General features: G+C 52.1%; 1 protein-coding gene across 6 annotated transcripts; it reads right to left on the bottom strand.

The window, feature by feature from the left end:
* Positions 1-2,018: 2,018 nt before the first annotated feature.
* On the bottom strand, positions 2,019-9,967 carry PAOX (polyamine oxidase). Of its 6 annotated transcripts, none has more exons than XM_070470543.1 (8): positions 9,682-9,967; positions 8,669-9,155; positions 7,828-8,027; positions 5,855-6,107; positions 5,095-5,210; positions 4,510-4,667; positions 4,095-4,134; positions 2,333-2,394 (listed from the first exon to the last, which is right to left on the bottom strand). In XM_070470543.1, exons 1-7 carry the CDS (start codon positions 9,863-9,865, stop codon positions 4,114-4,116), a joined length of 1,419 nt encoding a protein of 472 aa, XP_070326644.1. In that variant the 5' UTR covers positions 9,866-9,967; the 3' UTR covers positions 2,333-2,394; positions 4,095-4,113. The 6 variants fall into 6 exon arrangements, with proteins under 6 accessions (XP_020735674.1, XP_020735675.1, XP_070326644.1 ...); XM_070470542.1 differs by lacking the exon at positions 2,333-2,394 and adding an exon at positions 2,639-3,372; XM_020880015.2 differs by lacking the exon at positions 4,095-4,134 and having other exon boundaries at positions 2,019-2,394; positions 9,682-9,966.
* Between the last annotated feature and the right edge of the window lie 13,096 nt (positions 9,968-23,063).

Genomic DNA, 23,063 nt, shown 5'->3' with positions numbered 1-23,063 from the left:
GGGGACCGGGGACGGGACCGGGGACGAGGACAGGGACGGGGACCGGACCAGGGCTGGGGACCGGGGACGGGGACGGGACCGGGGACGAGGACGGGGACGGGGACCGGACCGGGGCTGGGGACCGGACCGGGGCAGGGACCGGGGACGGGGACGGGACCGGGGCTGGGGACCGGTGGGTCCCCCGGGAGGGCTTCGGGCCGGGCTACGAGCCAGGGGCACACCCGCGCAGTTCCGGGAGTTCTCAGGGGTCGTCTTCATTAAATTAAAAATCTTGGTTCTTCGTTAACCGTATTCTAAGTGACAAAATTTAGTAGTCCGTTGTCAATTTGGTCCTTTTTACAAACTTGGCTAAAACTTTTCAGATATTTTAAATTTAACTGACAAGTGTAAGATCCTCTTTTTCAAGTACTCTGGATTTTAATATACAAACCCTTTGCAAACACTGCAGTTCTGCTAAATTAAATCTCTGAATACAGTGAGCATGAAATTCTCTTCATTGCACCAATACTCAGTGTAAGTATAGTCAGATTTTAACTTTTTTTTTTTCTTTTTTTCACTGTGCTGCAGGGCTTGCAGGAGCTATTTCATAACCAGGGATTGAACCCAGACCATGGTGGTGAAAACCCAGAATCTTAAACACTAGGCCACAGGGAAGTCCCCAGATTTTAACTTTAAATCAGGAGCTGGGGCTACTGCTAACTGCACTTTTGTTATAAAAGTATGAGGCTAATGGAATTTTTAAAACAAGCTCCTAAAAGTCCAAAAATGCTCAGATTCTCAGCTCAAAACTATCATTACTGTCATCTTGATGGCCTGAAGCCTAATACTCAGGGTGAGCTGTTCTTGGGGCTGAGACCACCTGGGCCCCCTGCCCAACCTCCGAGACCCTCACTGAGCTGCCCTCCCCACTCAGACATCCTCAGTCCTGCACACGGACTCACAAAACCTGAGACAACAACACAGAGCTGTGTGCCTGACAGAAGCTGCCCTTCCACAGCCCTGGGACCAAAGAACTGAAATATAATCCCGCCAAATCCCGGATTTCTCTTCAGCTATCTTACTGGCAGGTGCCCCAAGCAAAGTGACTCCAGGGGCACAAGACAGCAGACAGACCTTTGGGGGCAGAGGTCCCCAGGAGGGCGTTTGACCTGAGATAAGGTAATGAGAAGGTGCCAGGCTGAGGGCACCACGGCTGACAGTCTGGCCACCTGGGGCTGGAAAGGAGCCCAGTGGCGATTCTTCAGGCACGCACATGCTCCTCTAGGGCCCACACACAAAGCAGGACACATCGTGCAGCCCGAGGCTCGAGGAGGATCAGGAGCCACTGACCTGAGGTGGGCGCCAGGCCAGGGGGCCCCAGGCCTGTGGTGCAGAGTCCCAGCCTCTGCAGCTCCCCGCTTCCCTCTGCAGGCCAGCCTCCAGCTGCACCGCCTCTGGGGACAGTCCTGGAAAGATGCCCACAGTCTGCCGTGGCAGCTGTGAGACTGGCTATTGCCAACCCCACCTGAGGCCTCTGACCTTTCCTCAGCTGTGAGATGGGGACCATGCAGCCGCTGCCCTGGGACACTTCGAGGATGCAGTGAAAGGAGATGGGGGCAGCTGAGCATAGCACCCAGGCCCCCACATTCATCCCAACACTGCCCAGGGCACCCCATTCCTCTGTACCCTTCAGGTCTCACTGTTCACTTCCTCCAGAAAACCCTGGGCCCGCGGATCAGAACAGGGTGCCACCAGCCCCTGTGAATCCCGTCTCCCACTCGCTGGCCCTCACCCAACCCACAGGGCAGCCGCTGCCTGGTGAAGGGTCTGTGGACGCACACCGGGGAGGCCCACCAGCTCCGCTGCCACCGCAGTGAGAATGTGGGGACCCGGGAACACACCCAGGGTCCCGGCTGTCTGAGGGAGGCGGGCCATGTGCTGGGGGCACAGGGCCCTACAGTGACCAGGGCCAGAGCAAGACAAGGACAGAGCCGCACAGGCTGCAGCTTGGAGGCATAAGTACAACTCTGGACACAGGCTGTTTTACACACTTTATGTGCCACCAACGGCAGCAGCGGCAGCATCCCACGTCTCCCTCCTCCAGGAAGACTGCGCTCAGCTCAAGCTCAGCCCTGGCCGGAATCCAGCAACTTGAGAAATGAGGGAGCTGACCCCTGGTGACAACATCCCAAGCCCGCCTGAACCTCGTCCGTCACAGGACAGGGTGGGGCCAGCCTCCCCCACCCCAGCACTGGGAGTGCAGGGCTGGGCTCAGAGCCTGGGCTCTGGCCACTGGGCCTGCGGGTCCCACAGCGTCATGAGCCGGTCGGCCTCCCTCCAGCCAGACAGCAGAGCCCCGTGCGTGGTAGAGTAAAACGTCCGGTGTGTGGCTTCACCTGCGAACAGTACCTGGAGCTGGAAAGAAGGGGGGGTCAGCTGGGTGCCAGGCCTTGGCCGCCAGCCCCACACCTGTCCCCTGGCTACAGAAGTGATGGCAAGTATGGCACTTTGCTGCTGCCTTAACCCAGCACCGTGATGCAATTAGGCAAGGACCAGCACCCGGCCGCTGCCACGAGAAGGCGCTACAACAGTGAGGATGCCTCAGAGCTGGCACACCCGGAATCTAGCGCGATCACAGAGTGGAAGACCCGTCAGGTGGTTCTGGGGAAAATCTGAACATAGAGCAAAACACCAGAGAGGGAAATTAGCAGGGAAAAGATAAAATTCTAGGGCCAGCTCAGAAGTACACCATCAACCAGAAATCCAGAAAAAGAAAAAGGGAACAACAGCAACAAAAAAAAACCATGATGAGATAATTCAGGAGAGTCCCAGATGACTGAATACATGCCAGAAGGCAGCACGGCTGGACTCAGCCCCTGCGTGCGGGACCTCTTCTCCTTCCAGCTTCACTGGAGCGAGGCAGCTGCCCTCACAGGAGGCCCTAGAGGACACCAGGCAACCACAGGGCAGCGTGACCATGCCGAGGCTGCCACGCTGTGAGGAAGCCCAAGCCGCTCGGAGAAGTCTCAGGCAGGCGCTCCAGCCAGCGTGCCAGCTGTGCTCAGGGCAGACATGTGACAGAAGCAGCCTCGCGTGACCCAGCCCAGCCCTGAGTCACCCCCAGCTGAGGCCCTGGACATCATGGGCAGAAACAGCTGTCCCACGATGCCCACCTACAGAATTCAGCAGCCCAGGGAAGTGGTTGTTTCCACCAAAAAGGCGGCAGCTCAGGCATGGACAGTGCCCACAGCAAAAAGGTGTGTGCAAATAGCAGTCTGAACAAAATTACTTCATCCCACCTGGGAGGGTGGGGGAGGCCTGAGGGCTGGGTGGGCGGAGGAGTGGAAGAAAGCTCAAACTTTACTGCTGTGGTCAGAATTCCATCAGCGGTTCCTAAAAGTGAAGCATCAAGAAGCAACTTTATCAAAAAGCACTTAGGATGACTTCCCTGGTGGTTAAGACTGCGCTTCCAATGCAGGGGGCCCAGGTTCCATTCCTGGTCTGGGAACTAAGATCCCACATGCTGTGAGGCATGGAGGGAGAGGCACACAGAAAACTGAACAGGGAATAGAAAATTGAACAGGGAATGTTAGATGATGTGTGAATTCCAAGGGGTGATAACAGTGCTGAATGACGTATTTTAAGACATGTCCTCAATCTTTTAGAAATGCACACTGAAACAGCTGCAAATAAAACAACATCACCTGTGGAACATGCTTACTAAAAAGTGAGTTAGGAGGGCAGGGAGACGCCAGGAGCAGGCAGCTGTGAAGCTGGAGACAGGAACCCAAATGTTCTGCCAACCTTTGTAGCGTTGAAAGTTTTCCACAATTCAATGCTTTGTAAAAAGTCAAAGTGTTAGTCACTCAGTTGTGTCTGACTCTTTGTGACCCCATGGACTGTAACCCACCAGGCTCCTCTGTCCATGGGATTCTCCAGACAAAGAATACTGGAGTGCGTGGCTTTTTCCTTCTCCAAGGGATCTTCCTGACCCAGGGACTGAACCCATGTCTCCTGCATTGCAGGTAGATTCTTTACCACTGAGCCACCAGGGAAGCCCCTTTGTAAACAGTGCTAGAACTATAATGGAAAAGAGTCTGAGAAAGAATACATACATATATACACATGGTTGAGTCACTTCGCGGACACCTGAAACTAACACAACATTGTAAATCAACTAAACTTCACTTTTAAAAGGTGGTTTTAAAAAGGCAGTAGCTTAATGTGTTATTTAGCAATCAGAACCAGCCTGAAGTACAGCCTGGGAAGGGTCAACGGTGTGCCCCCCACCAGAAGGCTATGTTTTGTTTTTATTCTATTTTGTTAGCCATCACTATACAATGCTGTGACACTTCAAACTACAGATATATATAATTCTGATTAAAATAACACGTTTCAAAAAGAAAATGGACTCTGAGTCGCAGGGTCCCAGCCCACTGACTGCACCGCAGCCCCAGCCTTCGTGGGGCCCGGACTGGCCCCGGGCCCTCCACAGGACCCTGGTGCCCTTGCCTGGTGGCATCCTCCTACCTGCGCCCCCTTGCCGTCTGAAGGGAGGGGCTGGGCCAGCCGGTCCATGTCGTCTCCAGAGCTGCCCACGGCCACATAGCTGTAGGACCCCCGGGTGTACGGGGCACTGTGCCAGCAGGACCTCAGCACACTCCTGGGCGCGGGGAGCCAGGGGTTCCCTGGGCCAAGAGACGCACATGTCAGCCAGCAGCCCGCCCACCCGTAAAGACCGAGCAGTTAACAGCGAGACCACCGCTGGGAAGCCAAGCCCAGAGAGTGTGAGCAGGGCTCCCCTCAGGAGGCCCCTGAAGCAGCGTCCTGACACGCACCGCTGCTTTCCCGAGCCTCGGCATCTCGCCTGTAAAGCTCTGATTGCAGACATTCACGTCCATCTTGGTGGCAGATTTTTAGAAAAGAGAAGTGGGAAGTGCTTGCAAAGCCATTTCAGTCCCCCAGAGAGGAGAACTCTTAGTGCCAGCTGACATGGGAAGGACTATACCCAGAGACTCAGGGCTGAACCCAGTTCCTCTCTGGGGGGAGGTTTGGTCCCTGTCCCAGACCAGCCACTCCGGTGGGAGGGGGCAGCATGACCCCTGCGGTCAGTACCTGTCACCCTGCGGAGCACCTGCGTCAGAGACCTGAGCACTTCCTCTTCCGACAGTGTCTCCATGAACTCGGACTCAAGGCCCGCGATGAAGCCACAGAGCACGTGGCTGGCCCTGCTAGAGAGAAGCAGAGCTGGACCAGGCCCGCCACACCCAGGCTGGCTCCACCCTGGCCAGCAGCTCCAGCGGTGTGGCCTCGAAGCCCCGGGGTCCCTCAACAACACGGAGTCTGCAAGGTCAGAACTCTCAGGGCACCAAGATGGTTCCTGCTGTCTCCACTGTCAAAGGCTGGTGGGGACAGTTGTCCCTAGCACGGTCGGGGACCCTGTATCAAGTCCTGACCCTTCTACTCCTCTTTATAAAACCCTGCACGGACAAAAAAAAAAAACCCACACGATGGGCTGGAGGGGACCAGGCGCACCATGCGGACCCCAGTTTGGCTGCCAAGGGTGAATACCCCTGGGTCCTCGGCGAACACGTCTCATAAATGAGCAAAGTGTGTCTCTTACAAGGAAAACAACTGCAAGGATTTACTGCACATTCCAGGTCCTGAGAGATACTAACGAGCTGCACAGTGGGCCTCTGTCTGTTCCTGCAGGGAGTGGGCCCAGGGGGTCTGTCTCACCACTTTAGGGTGCCCCTGGTGTCCCCCCCTCATTTCAACCCTCCAGAAACGCCTCAAGGAGAATCGACACAGTGCCGGACCCGCCAGGAGAGCTCACACCCAGGCCTCCTCGGAGAAACCCGCAAAGAAGACGTACTGAAAGGGAGGCAGGACCCAAAAGCCAACAAGCTTCTTGAACCAGGCGTCCTGCAGCTCGGGGGTGGCGTCCTCCAGGGGCGACGTGTCCTCCCACACCACCTGGATGTGCTGGCAGTCTGGCTCCCAGAAGGGCTCCTCAAACTCCAGGAAGATTTTATTGTTGGTCCCAAAGCCTATTTTCCTGATCGCTTCCACCTTCTCAGTGGGCAGTGGCGGCTCAAAGAAGGTGTCCAGATGTTTCTTAAAAAAACCTGAAATTCAAAATTGGACACCTTACACCATGTCAGTCTCTTAAATGGAAACCGACAGCCTCAGGAATGGACCCTGAACCCATGAGAGTCGTCAGAGAAAGGCGTCTGGGAGCCTCGCAGGCTCCCTGCAGGCCAGAGCCCCGACAGCCAGCACTCAGTGGAGGGATAGGCAGACCCCGAGAACAGCTGGCCATGCAGGGTCAGGTGGCCCAGCCCCAGACTGCTCTGCGGGACAGGCCTGAGCCTGCTGCCTCTCGGGCTGCCCAGGGGTAGTTTGCAGAACAGTGAAACACACAGGCTTCACCCAGAAGCCACAGGAAGGCTGATCAGCATTTAGCCTGAAGTCAGACCACAAGGAGAGGAAACATTCGCAGCACAAGCCAACCTCGCTAGTTCACGAGAAAAAGACCAACAGTCTGACAGGAAGCAAGGCGCCAGCCATGAACATCACGGAGGGGAGTCTCCCCACAGCCACTCTCTCACTGTGGAGCTCCAACCCACCAGATCCTGCGGGGCCAGACTTGGTCCTACACACATGCATCCAGAGACACGTGTGTACAACACTGTGTGCAGCAGAACAACGGAAAACTAAATTTGTGTCAGTATTTATCAGTGGTGCCTACTGCTGCTGCTGCTGAGTCGCTTCAGTCGTGTCCAACTCTATGTGACCCTATGGACAGCAGCCCACCAGGCTCCTCTGTCCACAGGATTCTTTAGGCAAGAATACTGGAGTGGGTTGCCATTTCCTTCTCCAAGTTAATGGTACCTACACATGAGAAAATACGGTGTAGCTATAAAGAACAAATGGGACAGGTGCCTGGCCCCTGTGAACAGTGACGACACAGCTATAATGATGCACCTACTGATTGCAGCAGGCTCAGTGAGCCCACACCACAACTGTGCATGAACAAGGCCATCCATGTAAAAGAACAAAGACTGTGACAGACCTGTCTGTACTGATTTGGAAACAGGAGTAGCAGAACACTGTGCTAATAACGTGTGCAGTGGAGTCCACTGTGGGAAAGAGGAGCCGGCACTGAGCAAGCCAATCGACACCCAACCCTCCCCGAGGGGACAGGCAGAATCTGCCGCCACAGCCCACAGGGTGGGGTCGGGGCAGGGGAGACTCTTGCCCTTCACCTTCTGGCCATGCTGGCACCCGTTAGCTTTGTGAACTTGGGCAGTTAAGTGATTTTCTGTTATCATTTGTCAAATAGGGGGTGGGGCCAAGATTTCCCAAGCTGCCAGAGGAGCTGATGAGATAAACAGGCACAGACTGCTTTCACTTATCTCCACCTTTTGCCAGATTGCCAGCTCCTACTGCTAGATCTAAAACATCAGATCTGGAATTAAATAGGATTATGCTCACAACTCCTTCCTCGATTACCACCGGGACAGAAACATAAGACCTGGCTTTCCGCCCTCTCCACCTTGCTAAGAAAGCAGTGTGGTGAGCCTCAGGAGTCTGTCCCAACCTTTCCATGAATGACCTCCAAAAGGGGCAACACACCTGCTGACCTGTGTTTTCTCTTCCTGTGAAACTTTTATTTCAAAGCATACAATTGCTACAAAGCACAGTAGAGTAACTCTATCCCAAACTCAGAATGAAAATGTGAGCTGAGCAGCCAATGAGTATCCCGGAGTGAATGAGGCTGGAGAAAGCCAGAGGCCAGGGCACCTGAACGGGAACTGGAGGAACCGACCAAACAGCGGGCTTTACCTAAGGGCACGGTGACGACCACATGATGGGCTGGGAAGCAGTCTCCATCCTCACATTCCACCAGCACAGGAAATGTCTCCCCAGGAGCAGAAGCTTCCTGGAAGGACCCATTCCAGTGAATGGTCTTCACGGGTTTGTCAAAAACCATCACGTCCTTGGGCAAGGAGGCCACGATGCGGTCTGTGAGTCCTTGGTAGCCCCTGAGGGAAACAGAGGTGTCCCACTGTCAGGACCAGGCCCTGGAGGCGAGGCTCTGCAACAAGCCCTCCAAGCTCAGGCCAGATCAGGGAGCCGCAGGGGGCCCTGGTCCCAGCTCAGACAGAGAGCAGGCAGGGAGGAAGGGGTCTCGGGAGGATTACAGGAGCAGAGTTCCCCAGGTGTTCATGGAGAGCAGGCCTAGGGCTCCCTTCTGGGCTCGTCCCCGTCACAGCGCCCTCCCTGCGCAGGGCAGTCCTGGAGGGTCTCGGGAGGGCCCCGTGAGGGGACAGACACCCCAACACCGAGCAGGCCTGTCTGCCCTACTCTGAGGTCCAAGCCCCCACAGCGCTGACAGGCAGGAGGCCTCCTAAACCTGGGGGGAGCAAGGCATTACAAGATGCATTTCCTCCTTTTAATCACTTTTTCTTGAGAAGACTTCTTTTCTTTTTCATAGTGATCAAAACTATGGAAATAAATGACCAAGCTCCCTAAGACAGGGAAGACAAACAGCCCCTGTCCCTCTCATCCATCCCCTCCCTCCCAAAGCTCGGCCTGAGGGACAGGTAGGGACCCCCGGGGGTGCACGGAGAGGGTCCGGGGAAGCACAGAGGGGTCTGTCTGGGTGAGTGGGGCAGGCACATACTCAGGAAAGGTGCAGTCCAGCCCTGGCAGCACAGTGTACTCCCCAAAAGGCGCGAGGGCCACCAGGTCCATGCTGTGGGTGCCGCTCACGCAGCACTCCACGTTGAACAAGTTCTTCAGGATGGCCAGTTTGAGCTTCTTGGTCTCCTCATCCTCTGTCCAGCTGGCCGTGTGCTGACGGATCTTCTCCTTGAGGTACTCCCCGACACTGGGCGGGGTGGTCTCAGTCGCCTGCAGGAACTCCCGGGTCCGGTCTATGAGACTGTAGAACAGACTGGCCATCTCCGCCACCAGCTCAAGGCTCACACTTACCCCGGAGCTGGCGTAGGACACAGAGGGCAGGCCCACGTGACCCCCGGTCTCAATCAGCTGGTTCTCCTCGGACAGGGCCCTCTCCCCGAGCAGCCCGTATTTGGCAGCCAGCTGGAAGACGGGATTGCCCTGGGAGGGCCCATGGATCCAGTGAGCGCCTACCTCCACCACGCCACCTGGGAGCGGCAGGAGAGGCCACTTGAGGTTCCCTGCCCTGAGCCCCTCCCCTTAGCACACTCAGCCCTGCCCTTCCCAGGGGCCACAGGGTCCCAGAGGACCACAGGCAGGGCCCGTCAGACCCGGCTTAGGGGAACGCCCCCTGAGGGGTGCTGGCCTGCAAATGCCGGGAAGGATATTTGGAGGAAGGCCTGGGGGCAGAAGAGGCACCTAGGAGCAACCTGGAGGCTGGAGGTGGTGGTGTGGGGGGCTACCTGCGGCCGTCAGAACCAGGGCCGCTGTGTAGTCACGGGTTCCCCTCCGCCGCAGCGGCCGACCCTGCTCACTGCGGGCAGCTGAGTTTCGGGGAGCAGTGAACTTCGGTAATTACGTGGAGCCGAGCGGGGATTCGCTCAAGGGGCCGGATAAGGGTTCCGGGACGCCTAACCCTGGACGTAGGCCGAGCCAGGAGACAGCAGGGCTCCGGAAGCACCGGCTGGGCTCCGGGAAGGGGCTCTGGGAAGGGGTTCCGGGAGAGGCTGTTACCGAAGCTGTGCTCCGAGCGGATGCGGCCACCGGCGCGGGCCGTGGCCTCCAAAACCCGAAGGTGCGAGAAGGCCGGGTGGCGGCAGAGCCTCTGCGCCGCCCCCAGCCCCGCGATGCCGCCGCCCACCACCAGCACCCGCGGGCCGCGGCCCGGGGCCTCCGCCTGACGACCACCCGACTGCATCGCCACCGTCCCGGGCGGTTCCCGAGAGTCCCCGCCGCTAGGAGGTTCGTGGAGCCGGGAAGAGATCTGAGGAGGGGCGGGGATAAGGGGTGGGGCAAGGGGCGGGGCAGGGCCAGAGGAGGAAAGGCGAGGGGCGGGGCCGGAGGAAGCACGGAGCGAGGGGCGGGGCCGGAGGTGAAAGGGGGCAAGGGGCGGGGCCAGAGGAGGAAAGGGGGGAGGGATGGGGCCAGAGGAAAGGGGTGAGGGGCGAGGGGCGGGGCCAGAGGTGAAAGGGGCGAGGGGCGGGGCCAGAGGAGGATGGGTGAGGGAGCGGGCGTGGGCCCGGCTCCGCTGCGCGCGCGCCGGGTGAATTAAGACGCGAGGTCTGGCCCACCGCGCGGAAAGGTGGCGGAAGGCCGCCCGGGAGTGCAGCGGCCAACGCGGAGGGGTCGGTGCGTTATCCACCGGTGCCGGCGGTGTGGACGACAGTCCCCACCGAGGGAGAATCGGGGCGGCCGAGTGGCCTGTTCGGGTCGCGTCCTGGTCCTGTGGAGACGTGAGAACAGCGGCCAGGAGGCGGAGGAGGAGCCTCTCTTCTGCCTCCGATGCGCTAGCGAGCGCCTCACCTCCAGAGCCAGTGGTTTCAGGGCGGATAGGGAGAGACGACGATCCTGGTGTGTATCCACAGTTAGGATGCCACACCTGTGAAATACAAAGTGCAAGATAAACAGTGAGTGGAGAACGAGTCCTATCCCCCACCCACCCCCGTCCCCGCCCACCTCTCTGACCCCAGGAGCGGGAAACAAGCTCAAGCCTGCAGGAATTTCAGGAGAATTATTCTGGTTCGGGCAAGTCTTCCCTACAGCCTTGCAGCGATTAGAAAGCGCCTGCTTTCTGCTAAAAAGGCCATCGGGCTGCCCTATAAGCACATCATCCTTCCACCCCCGGTCCTGCGGCTCCCACCGCTGCCCGTGGTGCCTCCGTGAGTGGGGGTGGGCGGGGAGGGAAGTTAGCTCCTGTCTGGGCGGGTGGTCCTTTTGTCTGGCGGCTTCCTCTATCTCCAAGGAGCCACGTCTCCCTGTGTTGCCCTCCTCAGTCATATAGTCTTGTTCTTCTTGCATTCACTCTCCTGTTTTGGTGAAGCCCAGAAGAGGTGTCTGGGAGATCATTCTTTAAAGGACACTGCAAAGCTGAAAATACCTTCACTTTGCCCTCACACTTGATCTGTAGTTTGCCTGGGCATAGAATTCTAGGTCTGAAGCCTCTTCCTTCAGACTCTGAAGGCACTGCTCCCTTTCTCCTCCCTCCAAGGGGTGCTGTGAAGAAATCCATACCATTCTAATTTCTAATCCCTTACAAGCAATGGGGGTATTTTCCTCCCTGTAAGTTTTTTTAAGATGTTCTGGAAACGTCCCTGGTGGTCCAATGGTGAAGAATCCGCCTGCCAAGGCAGGGGACACGGGTTTGATCCCTGGTCCGGGAAGATCTCACGTGCTATGGAGCAACAAAGCTCGTGCGCCACTACTGAGCCCCAGTGCTGCAACTACTGAAGCCCAGGCACCCTAGAGCTATGCTCAACAACAAGAGAACCCACCACACTGAGAATCCCACACACCAAAACAAATAGACCCCGTTTGCTGCAACTAGGAAAAGCGCGTGAGCAGCAACGAAGACCCAGCACAGTCAAAAATAATTAATTAAACAAAGAAGACTCCACGTGTCCAATGCAGGGGGCACGGGTTCAACCTCTGGTTGGGGAACTAAGATTCCCTATGCTGTGCTTCGTGGCCAAAGAAGATTAGAAACTTCAAGAAGAATTAAGATCTGAAGTTTCACAATGTGGTGCTTCCATGTTCCTTGGTTTTTATGTATTGGGTCCCACACTCAGAGGGCCCTCAGTCTGGAAATCCCTGTACTCCAGTCCTAGCAAATGACGTCATTATTTCACCAGTCAGTCATTGCTGATGACTCATCCCTGAGCACGCTCCCTACTGGTTTGCTCTTAGCTCTTCTAAAGTCCTCAGTTTAGGCCGTCAGAGGTTGAACCCGGCCCTTGAATGCTCACGTGTCCTCCTCAATTTAGGCCGTCAGAGGTTGAACCCGGCCCTTGAATGCTCACGTGTCCTCCTCAATTTAGGCCGTCAGAGGTTGAACCCGGCCCTTGAATGCTCACGTGTCCTCTTGTTTCCCATCTTTACTGCTCTGCTTCTGTGGTACTTGAGGCTTTCATTTCTACTATCATAGTGTTCATGTCCAGGAGCCCTTTCTTCTTGTACAGATGTTTCTTTCTAGAGAAAAGAAGGGTCTCTTCATGCTTCATCTTCTCGGGAGACGGGGGATGTGAGTGCTGTGTCCCACTCAGTCGCTCTTTTCTGGGTCCTTCTTCCTGTTTCTTTTGGCTTTCTGAGATGTCAGGTGATGTTTGTCTGTCTCCTGGTGACAGGAATGATAGACCAGATAGCTGTTTATGAGTGGGGCTTGTCAAATTTGAGCTTGACTCTGGGGTGTTCCTTGGGAGGGGCTTTAGTTGGGGAACCCCCATCATCCATGTCTCTTAAGTTCTTCCTCTTGGGTTGGTCAGGCTCCCTGGGAAGGGTCTTCCAGTCTCCTGTCTGGAGCATATAAGCCTTGCTGCCAGTATTATGGGAGCCAAAGAGTGGACAGGAGGGGGAAGGTCAGCCTACTGGATACAGCAGACCCACCTCCAACTATGCATGCTGTTCCCGTGTGCTGTTCCCTCCTGGAATCCTGGTTTGCAGAGAATGCCTCCCAGGCTGTTGCCAGTCACCCAATGCCACTGCCTGGAATGAGGTTTAAGATCTAATTGCTTCTCAAACCTGAAAAGACAGTACCTATACAAGTAATCAAGGTGCTGAGGACTCAATCCTGAGTAAGAGGGACAGAATCCCAGCCCTCATGGGAGACCAGTGGGAGGGAGACAGAAAATAGTCATATAACTATGCAGATGACAGCACCCTTATGACAGAAAATGAAGAACTAAAGAGCCTCTTGATGAAAGTGAAACAGGACAGTGAAAAAGTTGGCTTAAAGCTCAACATTCAGAAAACTAAGTTCCTGGCATCTGGTCCCATCACTTCATGGCAAATAGATGGGGAAACAGTGGCTGACTTTATTTTGGGGGCTCCAAAATCACTACAGATGGTGACTGTAGCCATGAAGTTAAAAGACGCTTACTCTTTGGAAGGAAAGTTATGACCAACCTAGACAGCATATTGAAAAATCAATATGGACTAGTCAAGGTTATTGTTTTTCCAGTAGTCATGTATGGATGTGAGAGTTGGACTATAAAGAAAGCTGAGCACCAAAGAGTTGATGCTTTTGAACTGTGGTGTTGGAGAAGACTCTTGAGAGTCCCTTGGACTGCAAGGAGATCCAACCAGTCCATCCTAAAGGAGATCTGTCCTGGGTGTTCATTGGAAGGACTGATGTTGAAGCTGAAACTCAAATATTTTAGTCATCTGATGCGAAGGGCTGACTCATTTGAAAAGACCCTGATGCTGGGAAAGATTGAGGGCTGGAGGAGAAGGGGACGACAGAGGATGAGATGGTTGGATGGCATCACTGACTCAATGGACATGAGTTTGGGTAAACTCTGGGAGATGGTGATGGACAGGGAGGCCTGGCGTGCTGCAGTTCATGGGGTCGCAAAGAGTCGGACACGACTGAGCGACTGAACTGAACTGAATGTGGTCCTTTCCTCCAGTGAGATGTGCATGCAAGGGATGCGGCTACTGCTGTCTAATTGATAAGCCATGTCATGTCCTACTCTTTGCAACACTATGGACTATAGCCTGACAGACACCTCTGTCCATAGGATTGGGTAGCCATTTCAGTTCAGTTCAGTTCAGTCGCTCAGTCATGTCTGACTCTTTGTGACCCCATGAATCGCAGCATGCCAGGCCCCCGTGTCCATCACCAACTCCCGGAGTTTACCGAAACTCATGCCCATCGAGTTGGTGATGCCATTCAGCCATCTCATCCTCTGTTGTCCCCTTCTCCTCCTGCCCCCAATCACTCCCAGCATCAGGGTCTTTTCCAATGAGTCAACTCTTCGCATGAGGTGGCCATTTACCTGCCTTTTAAAAGAACTATCTAGGAGAGGCGTGAAGCTGAAGCTCCAGTACTTTGGCCACCTGATGTGAAGAGCCAACTCATTGGAAAAGCTCCTCATGCTGGGAAAGATTGAGGGCAGGAGAAGGGGACGACAGAGAATGAGATGGTTGGATGGCATCACCGACTCGATGGACATGAGTTTGCAAGCTCTGGGAGTTGGTGATGAACAGAGAAGCCTGGTGTGCTGCAGTCCATGGGCTCGCAAAGAATGGGACACGACTGAGCAGCTGAACTGAACTGAGGAGCGGTGTCTCTATGAACCGATAGCAAGCTCTGAAAACTCTCCCCCTGTGCTCAGACTACAGGCTGTCTGGCTCCTGATACTGAACAGTTTCTGTGGCTGGTCGTACAGGCTGCCAAGCAGATCAAGGCATGACTGCCAGTAACAGCCCACTGCCCGAGGGCAGGGGTGGCGGGCGTCTCTAGAGAGGCTTGATAACTTGTCTGCTCCGAGTTTGCTGCATGTGTGCATCTTGGGCTCTTCACTCAACACTCTCCACACCCTGCCCTGCCGAGCACCCCCTGCCCTTCCCTCCTCTCTTACATCCCACCTCTCCAAGCCGCTTCGCATCCCTGCACCCCTCCCCTACATGGGACCAAGGGAGCCAGCTGGTGCCCTCCAGGCGAGCACCACACTTGTCCCACAGGGAAAGCGCCCGGTTGAAGAACCCCGCTTGCAGCGAGTGGGGTGGGGGGCCACCGTGCTAGTCCTGGGCGGGGGCTCACCTCGTTTGTCCCTGCAGCGCCACCTTTGGAGGTGGCAGTGACCTCGGAAATCTAGAGGCGGCCCGGGCTCAGCGGTGCCACCTCCTGGCTAAAGCGCCGGGCCTGAGCCCAGCCCATAATGCTGCCCATACCTCTGGCCTGGTCGCTCAGCTTGACATCCTGCAACTAAGGAGGAAAGGGCCAGGTGACCCTGCAAGTCCAATGAAACAGCCCATCTGGGGTGCCCCCACCCTGGCCCTGGTGTGCCTGTCTGCAGGGGGAACTTTACCCCCCATTTTGCTGCCTGAAGAACGGAGCGCCCTCCTGAGGTGTTCCCCCAAGGGTCAGCTAAGCTGAAGCCCAGCAGGGTGAATGGTCCCCAGACCCTGTTTTGGCTGTCGCCACCCAGGGATGGTCAGAGTAGAATCTTCCCACACTGCCCTCATCATCTCCTCCCTCTTCTCTGCCCGTCAGCCTTTCTCTAGTAAAGTTCAGGATGACAAGGGCTTACCTAGGCCTATTTAGAAAATTTGAGATTCAGCCCTGACCATCCCTGGTGGAAACAGCCAGAAGGAGTCTGAGGGGCTTGAACTTAATTCTGGCTCAGCCTCTTGAAGCCTTTTGTTGATTGGCAGGACTCTGCACCATGGAGGCAGGGACTACATGGCTGAGTATCCCCGTGGTGGCCAAGGTGTAAAAATGCCCTCATCCCACTCATACCTGACCTGGACTAAAGGCCTGGTGATAGAACCAAAGGCAGAGTAACAAAACTATGACACTGACTTTATGGCCAGGGAGCAAGGGCAGCACTCTTGACTCCCGGGAAGGGAGCACCTTAGACCCCAGGAGATGCAGGGGTGTGGCATTCATGCCTTTTGTCCCCTTAATGTAGGACTGCCACTTGAACACTATAGTGACTGCAGCCAACCCTCTGACCTGGAGCTCGTCTGTCATTACTGGCCCACCTGCTCATGTGGCCATGGCCAGGCGCTGGATTGTTCTGCTGGCTCTCAGGCGACCAGCAGCAGGTCTGACACACACACACCTCGTTTCAGTCTACCTAGAACAAAGTCACGGGCTTCTTCTGATGCCCAAGGGCCATGCACAACAATAGAGGCCGTAACTACCCAGTGACAGTATCTGTGGCTTAACTAAATCAGGCTGTTCATTTCTATAAACAGTTTTTATGATTATAATTCACATGCCATACACTTCACCCATTTAAAGTGAACAATTCACTGGTTTACAAGACATTTACAGAGTTGTGCAGGCATCACCACATCAAGTTTAGAACATTGTCATCACTGCATAAGGAAACCCCCTGCCCTTTAGCAGTGCCCACCACCCCCTTCTGCAGCTGCTGGCAACCACCAGTCTACTTTCTGCCTCTATGGCTTTGCCCATTCTGGACATTTACTATACATAGAATTTTGCCCATTCATAGATCACAGCTTTGTCATGGTGAAGGGGCTTGTGTAACTCAATAAAGCTGTGAGCCATGCCATGCCAACTCAACCTGGATGGGTCATAGTGGAGAGTTCTGACAAAACATGGCTCACTGGAGGAGGAAATGGCAAACCACTCCTCTATTTTTGTTGTGAGAACCTCATAAACAGTATGAAAGGGGCAAAAAGATATGATTCTGGAAGATGAGCCCCTCAGGTCAGAAGGTGTCCCAATATGCTACTGGGGAAGAGGGGAAGACAATTACTAACAACTCCAGAAAGAATGAAGCAGCTGGGACAATGCAGAAACAATACTCAGTTGTGGCTGTGTCTGGGGATGAAAGTAAAATTTGACGCTGCCAAGAACAGTATTGTATAGGAACCTAGAATATTCCATCCATGAATCAAGGTAAGTGGGACGTGGTCAAGGAGGAGATGGCAAGAATGAACATCGACATCTTAGGAATCAGTGAACTAAAAGAGACAGGAATGGGTGAATTTAGTTCAGTTGACCATTGTATCTACTACTTTGGGCACGATACCTTCAGAAGAAAAGGAGTAGCCCTCATCATCAACAAAAGACTCTGAAATAGAGTGCTTTGGTGCAATCTCAAAAATGACAGCATGATCTCAGTTCATTTCCAAGGCAAACAATTCAGTATCACAGTAATCCAAGTCTATGCCCCAACCAAAGATGCCAAAGAAGCTGAAGTTGACCAGTTCTATGAAGACCTACAAGACCTTCTAACACCACACCAAAAAAAAAAAAAAAAAAAGTCCTTTTCATCATAGGGGATTGGAATGCAAAAGTAGGAAGATAAGAGATACCTGGAGTCACAGGCAAGTTTTGCCTTAGAAGACAAAATGAAGCAGAGCAAAGGTTAAAGGAGTTTTGCCGAGAGAACATACGTCATAGCAAACAACCTCTTCCAACAACACAAGAGACACCTCTACACATGGATATCACCAAATGGACAATACTGAAATCAGACTGACTATTTTCTTTGCAGCTGAAGATTGGAACAGCTCTATACAGTCAGGAAAAGCAAGATCTGGAGCTGACTGGCTCAGATCAGGAGCTCCTTATTGCAAAATTCAGGCTTAAGTTGAAGAAAGTAGGGAAAACTGCTAAGCCATTCAGGTGTGACCTAAATCAAATCCCTTATGATTATACAGTGGAGGTAATGAATAGATTCAAGGGACTAGATCTGGAAGACAGAGTGCCTGAAGAACTATGGACAGACGTTCATAACACTGTACAGGAGGCAGTGACCAAAACCATCTCAAAGAAGAAATGCAAGAAGGCAAAGTGGTTGTCTGAGGAGGTCTTAAAAATAGCTGAGGAAAGAAGCAAAAAGCAAGGGAGAAAGGGGAAGATATACCCAACTGAATGCAGAGTTCCAGAGAATAGCAAAGAGATAAGAAGGTCTTCTTAAAAGGACAATGAAAACAAGTCAGAGGAAAGCAAGAATGGGAAAGACTATAGGTCTCTTCAAGAAAATTGGAGAGATCAAAGGAAACATTTCATGCAAGTATGGGCAAGATAAAGGACAGAAACAGTAAGGACCTAATGGAAGCAGAAGAGATTAAGAAGAACTTTTTTTTTTTTAAGTCTTAATTTCCCAGATAACTATGATGGTGTGGTTACTCACCTAGAGCCAGACAGACTAGAGTGTGAAGTCAAGTGGGCCTTAGGAAGCATTACTGTGAACAAAGCTAGTGGAGGTAATGGAATTCCAGCTGAGCTATTTAAATTCCTAAAAGATGATGCTGTTCAAGTGCTGCACTGAATAGGTCAGCAAATTTGAAAAATTCAGTAGTGGCCACAGGACTGGAAAAGGTCAGTTTCATTCCAATCCCAAAGAAAGGCAATGCCAAAGAATGCTCAAACTACCACACAATTGCATTCATCTCACACACTAGTAAGGTAATGCTCAAAATTCTCCCAAGTTAAGCTTCAGCAATATGTGAACCGAGAACTTCCAGATGTACCAGCTGGGTTTTGAAGAGTCAGAGGAACCAGAGATCAAATTACTAACACTCATTGGATCATTCGATAAGCAAGGGAATTCCAGGAAAACATCTGCTTCGTTAGCTATGCTAAAGCCTTTGACTGTGTGGATCACAACAAACTGTGGGAAATTCTTCAAGAGATGGAGTACCAGACCACTTTACCTGTTTCCTGAGAAAACTGTATGTGGCTCAAGAAGAAACAGTTAGAACCGGACATGGAACAACGGACTGGTTCAAAATTGGGAAAGGAGTAAGATAAGGCTATATTGTCACCCTGATTATTTAACTTATATGCAGAGTAAATCATGTAAAATGCCAGGCTGGATGAATCACAGGCTAGAATCAGGATTGCCAGGAGAAATAACATCAGATATGCAGATGACACCACACTTATGGCAGAAAGCAAAGAGGAACTGAAGAGCCTCTTGATGAAGGTAAAAGAGGAGAGTGAAAACGCTGGCTTAAAACTCAACATTCAAAAAATAAAGATCATGGCATCCAGTCCCCTCACTTCATGGCAAATAGAGAGGGGGAAAATGGAAGCAGTGACATTTCATTTTCTTGGGCTCCAAAATTACTGTGGACAGTGAATGCAGCCAGGAAATTAAAGGATGCTTAGTTCTTGGAAGGAAAGTTATGACAAACCTAGACAGTGTATTCAAGAACAGAGGTATCACTTTGCTGACAAAGGTGTGTATAGTCAAACCTATGGTTTTTCAGTATTCATGTATGGATTGAGAGTTGGACTATAAAAAAAAGGCTGAGTGCAGAAGAACTGATGCTTTTGAACTGTAGTGCTGGAGAAGGCTCTTGAGAGTCCCTTGGACAGTAAGGAGATGAAACTAGTCAATCCTAAAGGAAATCAAACCTGAAAATCTCCATTGGAAGAACTGATGGTGAAGCTGAAGCTCTAATACTCTGGCCACCTGATGCAGAAAGCTACAACACTGGAAAAGACACTGATGCTGAGAAGGACCGAAGGCCAAAGGGGAAGAGGGCAGCAGAGGGTGAGATGATTAGATAGCATCGCCAACTCAGTGGACATGAACTTAAGCAAACTCCAGGAGACAGTGAAAGACAGGGAAGCCTCCAACTAATAAAAATAAATGGAAAAAAGAAAAAACGAAAAAAGAAAGACAGGAAGCCTGGCATTCACGAGGTCACAAGAGTAGGACACAACTTAGCAACTGAACAGCATCCTAACAGACATCTCATGATGCCACTGATTTCGTTTTTCCCTAATGATGGCCTCCCCACTCCAGGATTCTTGGGCTTCCCTTGTGGCTCAGCTGGTAAAGAATCCGCCCGCACTGCGGGAGACCTGGGTTTGATCCCTGGGTTGGGAAGATCCCCTGGAGAAGGGAAAGGCTACCCACTCCAGTATTCTGGCCTGGAGAATTCCATGGACTATACAGTCCATCGGGTCGCAAAGAGTCAGACACGACTGAACGACTTTCACTTCCAGTGACTAGTAGTGTTGAACATTTTTTGTGTGCTCATCGGCCATCTGTGTATTTTTATTGTAGAAATGTCTGTTCAATCCTCTGCTCTTTGTTAACTGTCTTTGTATCACTGAGTTTGTGAACATCAATAAAGGGAAACCATTTAAAATGGAGCTGGAAGGCCAGAAGAGGGAGCTCTCAGACACTTGACTGTCAATTACAAGAACCATTGTCAATTACAGACCCAGAGAGAAGGATCACCAACAGGAAAGAATCCTCCATGACAGGTCCCAACCGGAAAGACATTCATTGCATCTTTTCCAGGAAGGTGAGGACCCTAGCTACTAGGCCAATGAGAACCTGTCACCACCCTGAACTCTAATTTGCCTCCAATTGACTTTTTTTCAGAACTCCTCCCAGCTTCCTCTTTTTCTCTGTAAAATAGGGGAAAATGTTAAGTTCAGTTCAGTTCAGACACTCAGTCATGGCCAACTCTTTGCAACCCCATGGACTGCAGCACACCAGGCCTCCCTGTCCATCGCCAACTCCCGAAGTTTACTCAAACTATGTCCGTGTCCATGAGTCTCATAAAATAGACGAAAATGGTAAAACGACTGTTTTTTGGGATAGCAAGTTGAAAGTATTCTTTATATCTTCTAGACACAAGACCCTTCTCAGATATATGACTTGTGAGACTTTTTCTCATTCTGTGAGATGGCTTTTCACTTTTTTTATGTTTGCCTCTGAAACATGTAAGTTTTTAATTTCGGTGAAGTCTAATTTATATATATATATGTGTGTGTGTGTGTGTGTGTGTGTGTGTATGTTTTCTTTTGTCATTTGTGCTTTTGTCCATAAATTATTTCATGAAGGATAGCAGCCACCTACTTTCAATACTAGCCCTGGAGTGTTAGAAAAAAGTTCTTTCATGTTGGAGCCATTTCCGTTTGGGTGCCTGTCACAGCACCGTAGCCCACACTAGGACAGAGCCTGCTGTGGTAAAGTCTCTTGTTATCTCTTTGTAGGAAAATGCCTTTATTCTATCCTTAGCCTGGAAATAAAGTTTTGCTGAGTATTAAATTCTAATTTGGATTTTATTATTTGCTTGAAAACATCCATTTTGCTTTTCATTTGTAGGTGATTTTTTTTTTCTTTCCTTTTTGGCTGCCCTGTGCAACTTGCAGGGTCATAGTTCTCCTGGTCATAGACCAGGAATGAAACCCAAGCCCCAGCAGTGAAAGGTCTGAGTCCTAACACTGGACCACCAGGTAGTCCCATGTAGGTTATCTTTTTATCTTCACCCTCAAATTTGCAGAATTTGGGCAAGAATACAAATGGAGGCTAATAATAGGTGTCCAAACATTTGAAATTTATAAATCAAAGTAAAGAAATTATTTCATTGTTAAAATTTGCCTGTGTTTGTGCTAAGTTTCTTCAGTCATGTCCGACTCTTTGTGACCCCATGGAAGGCAGCCTGCCAGGCTCCTCTGTCCATGGAATTCTCCAGGCAAGAATACTGGAGTAGGTTGCCATACCCTCCTCTAGGGGAGCTTCCTGATCCAGGGATCAAACTCACATTTCTTATGTCTCCAGCATTGGCAGGCAGATTCTTTACTACTAGCACCACCAATTACATCTTATTTTACAAAAATAAACTACTCACATCTAATGTTCAATAGGTATCTAGTTAGCAATGTAAAGAGTCTGTATTATGCTTCACTCATGTTATATCTAGACCTATAAATACATAAACTTCAGATTGACATGAATTGTTCACAACTGTCGCAAAGCTTCCCTCAGCCACTCAGTGCAGCTGCTGCGACTAATGCCGCACACACTTCACGAGCACCTGTGGCCCGTGAGATGGGAGGGAGAGAAACATGGAGTGTGAGTAGACGTTTGTCACAGTGCTCGGCAGGGGAAAACTCAGTTACGCAATGCCTCTAAAAGGAAGCATTTTGTTAATAAATTATCTTTCCCTCTTCTAAACACATCTGCCTCACAACTCCTCTCCACACTGCAAAACAGTATTAACTCTGAATTCTCCGTGACATTTAAATCAAGTCCCCCTAAAACCAAATCCTCTGAGTTCATGATCAATCTCTCCACCCCAAACCTTCCTTTCTTGTGCCCTCTGACCTTAGTACTGTGCTAACTGAACAGTAACCAGGTAGAGTCAGATGACTAAGATGGATGCTGTCAATAAAAGAGTTAGTGTACTAAAGTTGCTGCTGTAGACCTCATTAATGTACAAACTCAGGTTATTTCTCCAGGGCAAGATGAGCTCACAGACCCCTCAACCGGACCACCAAGCCTGAGAACGTAAATCGGAGACATCCTGACTCCTGAAACTAGATTCAGAAATGTCACAAAATGAATCTCAACCTTTCTTTTTTTAAAAAAAAAATTTTTTTTTAAAAATCCCCTAACTCAAAGACCAAGTTGGTCAGAGGCTTATCAGAGTTGGTCTGAGTGGATCTGAGATTGTCTCTCATCCCTTTGCTTGGCGTGCTGCAAACACCCACTGTCAGGGAGTTTGGCTTTCTGCTCTGGTTACACCTCAACATGGCCCTGAGTGCTGACTTCAGGTCACAGGTAGGGCCGCCCAGCTCCAGGGAGTCCACAGGCAGGTTTGGCTAGAAAGCCACTGCCTCCAGCTCAGAGTCCAGGACCCAGCTGTGGCTCGAGGCCGAGTCACTCAAGAGTGGGTACACCCTGCCTGTCCCGCAGCCTGAGACACAGCAGGAAGGGCCAAAGGTCAAGGGCACGGCTGCGCCTAGAGTAGAGAAGACCGAGGTAGTGTGGGCCGGCAGACAGCTCCACCAAGAGCCCTGCAGGGCAGCACCGTGGACCGGTGGACTGGTGCACTCCAGCGAGCTCCTGGAGGTCCCTCTTGGCGCTCGGGTGTCCCAGCCAGCTGTGCATCATCAGGCCCCAGGCTTGGGGACCGGTGGTGAGCAGGCCACGCAAGCTTCCACCCCCACGGCTCAGCTAGCCCCAGAGCGTCTGGTCTCAGAGCTTCTGTGCTACTTCTGTCAACTGCCAATGGGCACTTGCCAAGAGCATTTGCCAGCGACTGAACAACAAGGGCGTTTGCCACCTGCGTCTGCAGGGATCCAACGTGTGCCACTGTAGTTGCCGGTCTTCATGCAGGGTGGAGAGTGAGGCACTCTGTGCTCCAGGGCAACTGGAGTAAGAGCTCTTTAGACAGATGTTTTCAGAAACTTACTTCGTGACCCCAGTCCTTCCGTCTCTTGGTATCTAGAAAAGCACTAAATCCCTTCACCCTGACATTCACCCTTCACCCTGGCTCCTCATGACTAACAGGAAACCTTTCGTAAAGTAAGCACTTGATTGCAGTGACCTCCCCGTGCACCAAAATCATATATCGACCTTCCCCCACTGCCTCTTTCGGAGAAGGCAATGGCAGCCCACTCCAGTGCTCTTGCCTGGAAAACCCATGGACGGAGGAGCCTGGTG

Source organism: Odocoileus virginianus, chromosome 7 (genome assembly GCF_023699985.2).
Source record: "Odocoileus virginianus isolate 20LAN1187 ecotype Illinois chromosome 7, Ovbor_1.2, whole genome shotgun sequence".
NCBI lineage: Eukaryota > Metazoa > Chordata > Mammalia > Artiodactyla > Cervidae > Odocoileus > Odocoileus virginianus.
The sequence above is the reverse complement of the archived record's forward strand: the minus strand, read 5'-3'. Positions and strand labels throughout refer to the sequence as shown.

Coding starts and splice junctions, on each gene's coding strand:
- PAOX (XM_020880015.2), bottom strand. CDS start 9,865: ATGCAGTCGGGTGGTCGTCAGGCGGAGGCCCCGGGCCGCGGCCCGCGG. Junction 6,108..7,827: donor GGTCGTCACCGTGCCCTTAG/GTAAAGCCCGCT, acceptor TTTGAATTTCAG/GTTTTTTTAAGAAACATCTG. Junction 4,668..5,094: donor GGTGCTCCGCAGGGTGACAG/GTACTGACCGCA, acceptor CTCTTGGCCCAG/GGAACCCCTGGCTCCCCGCG.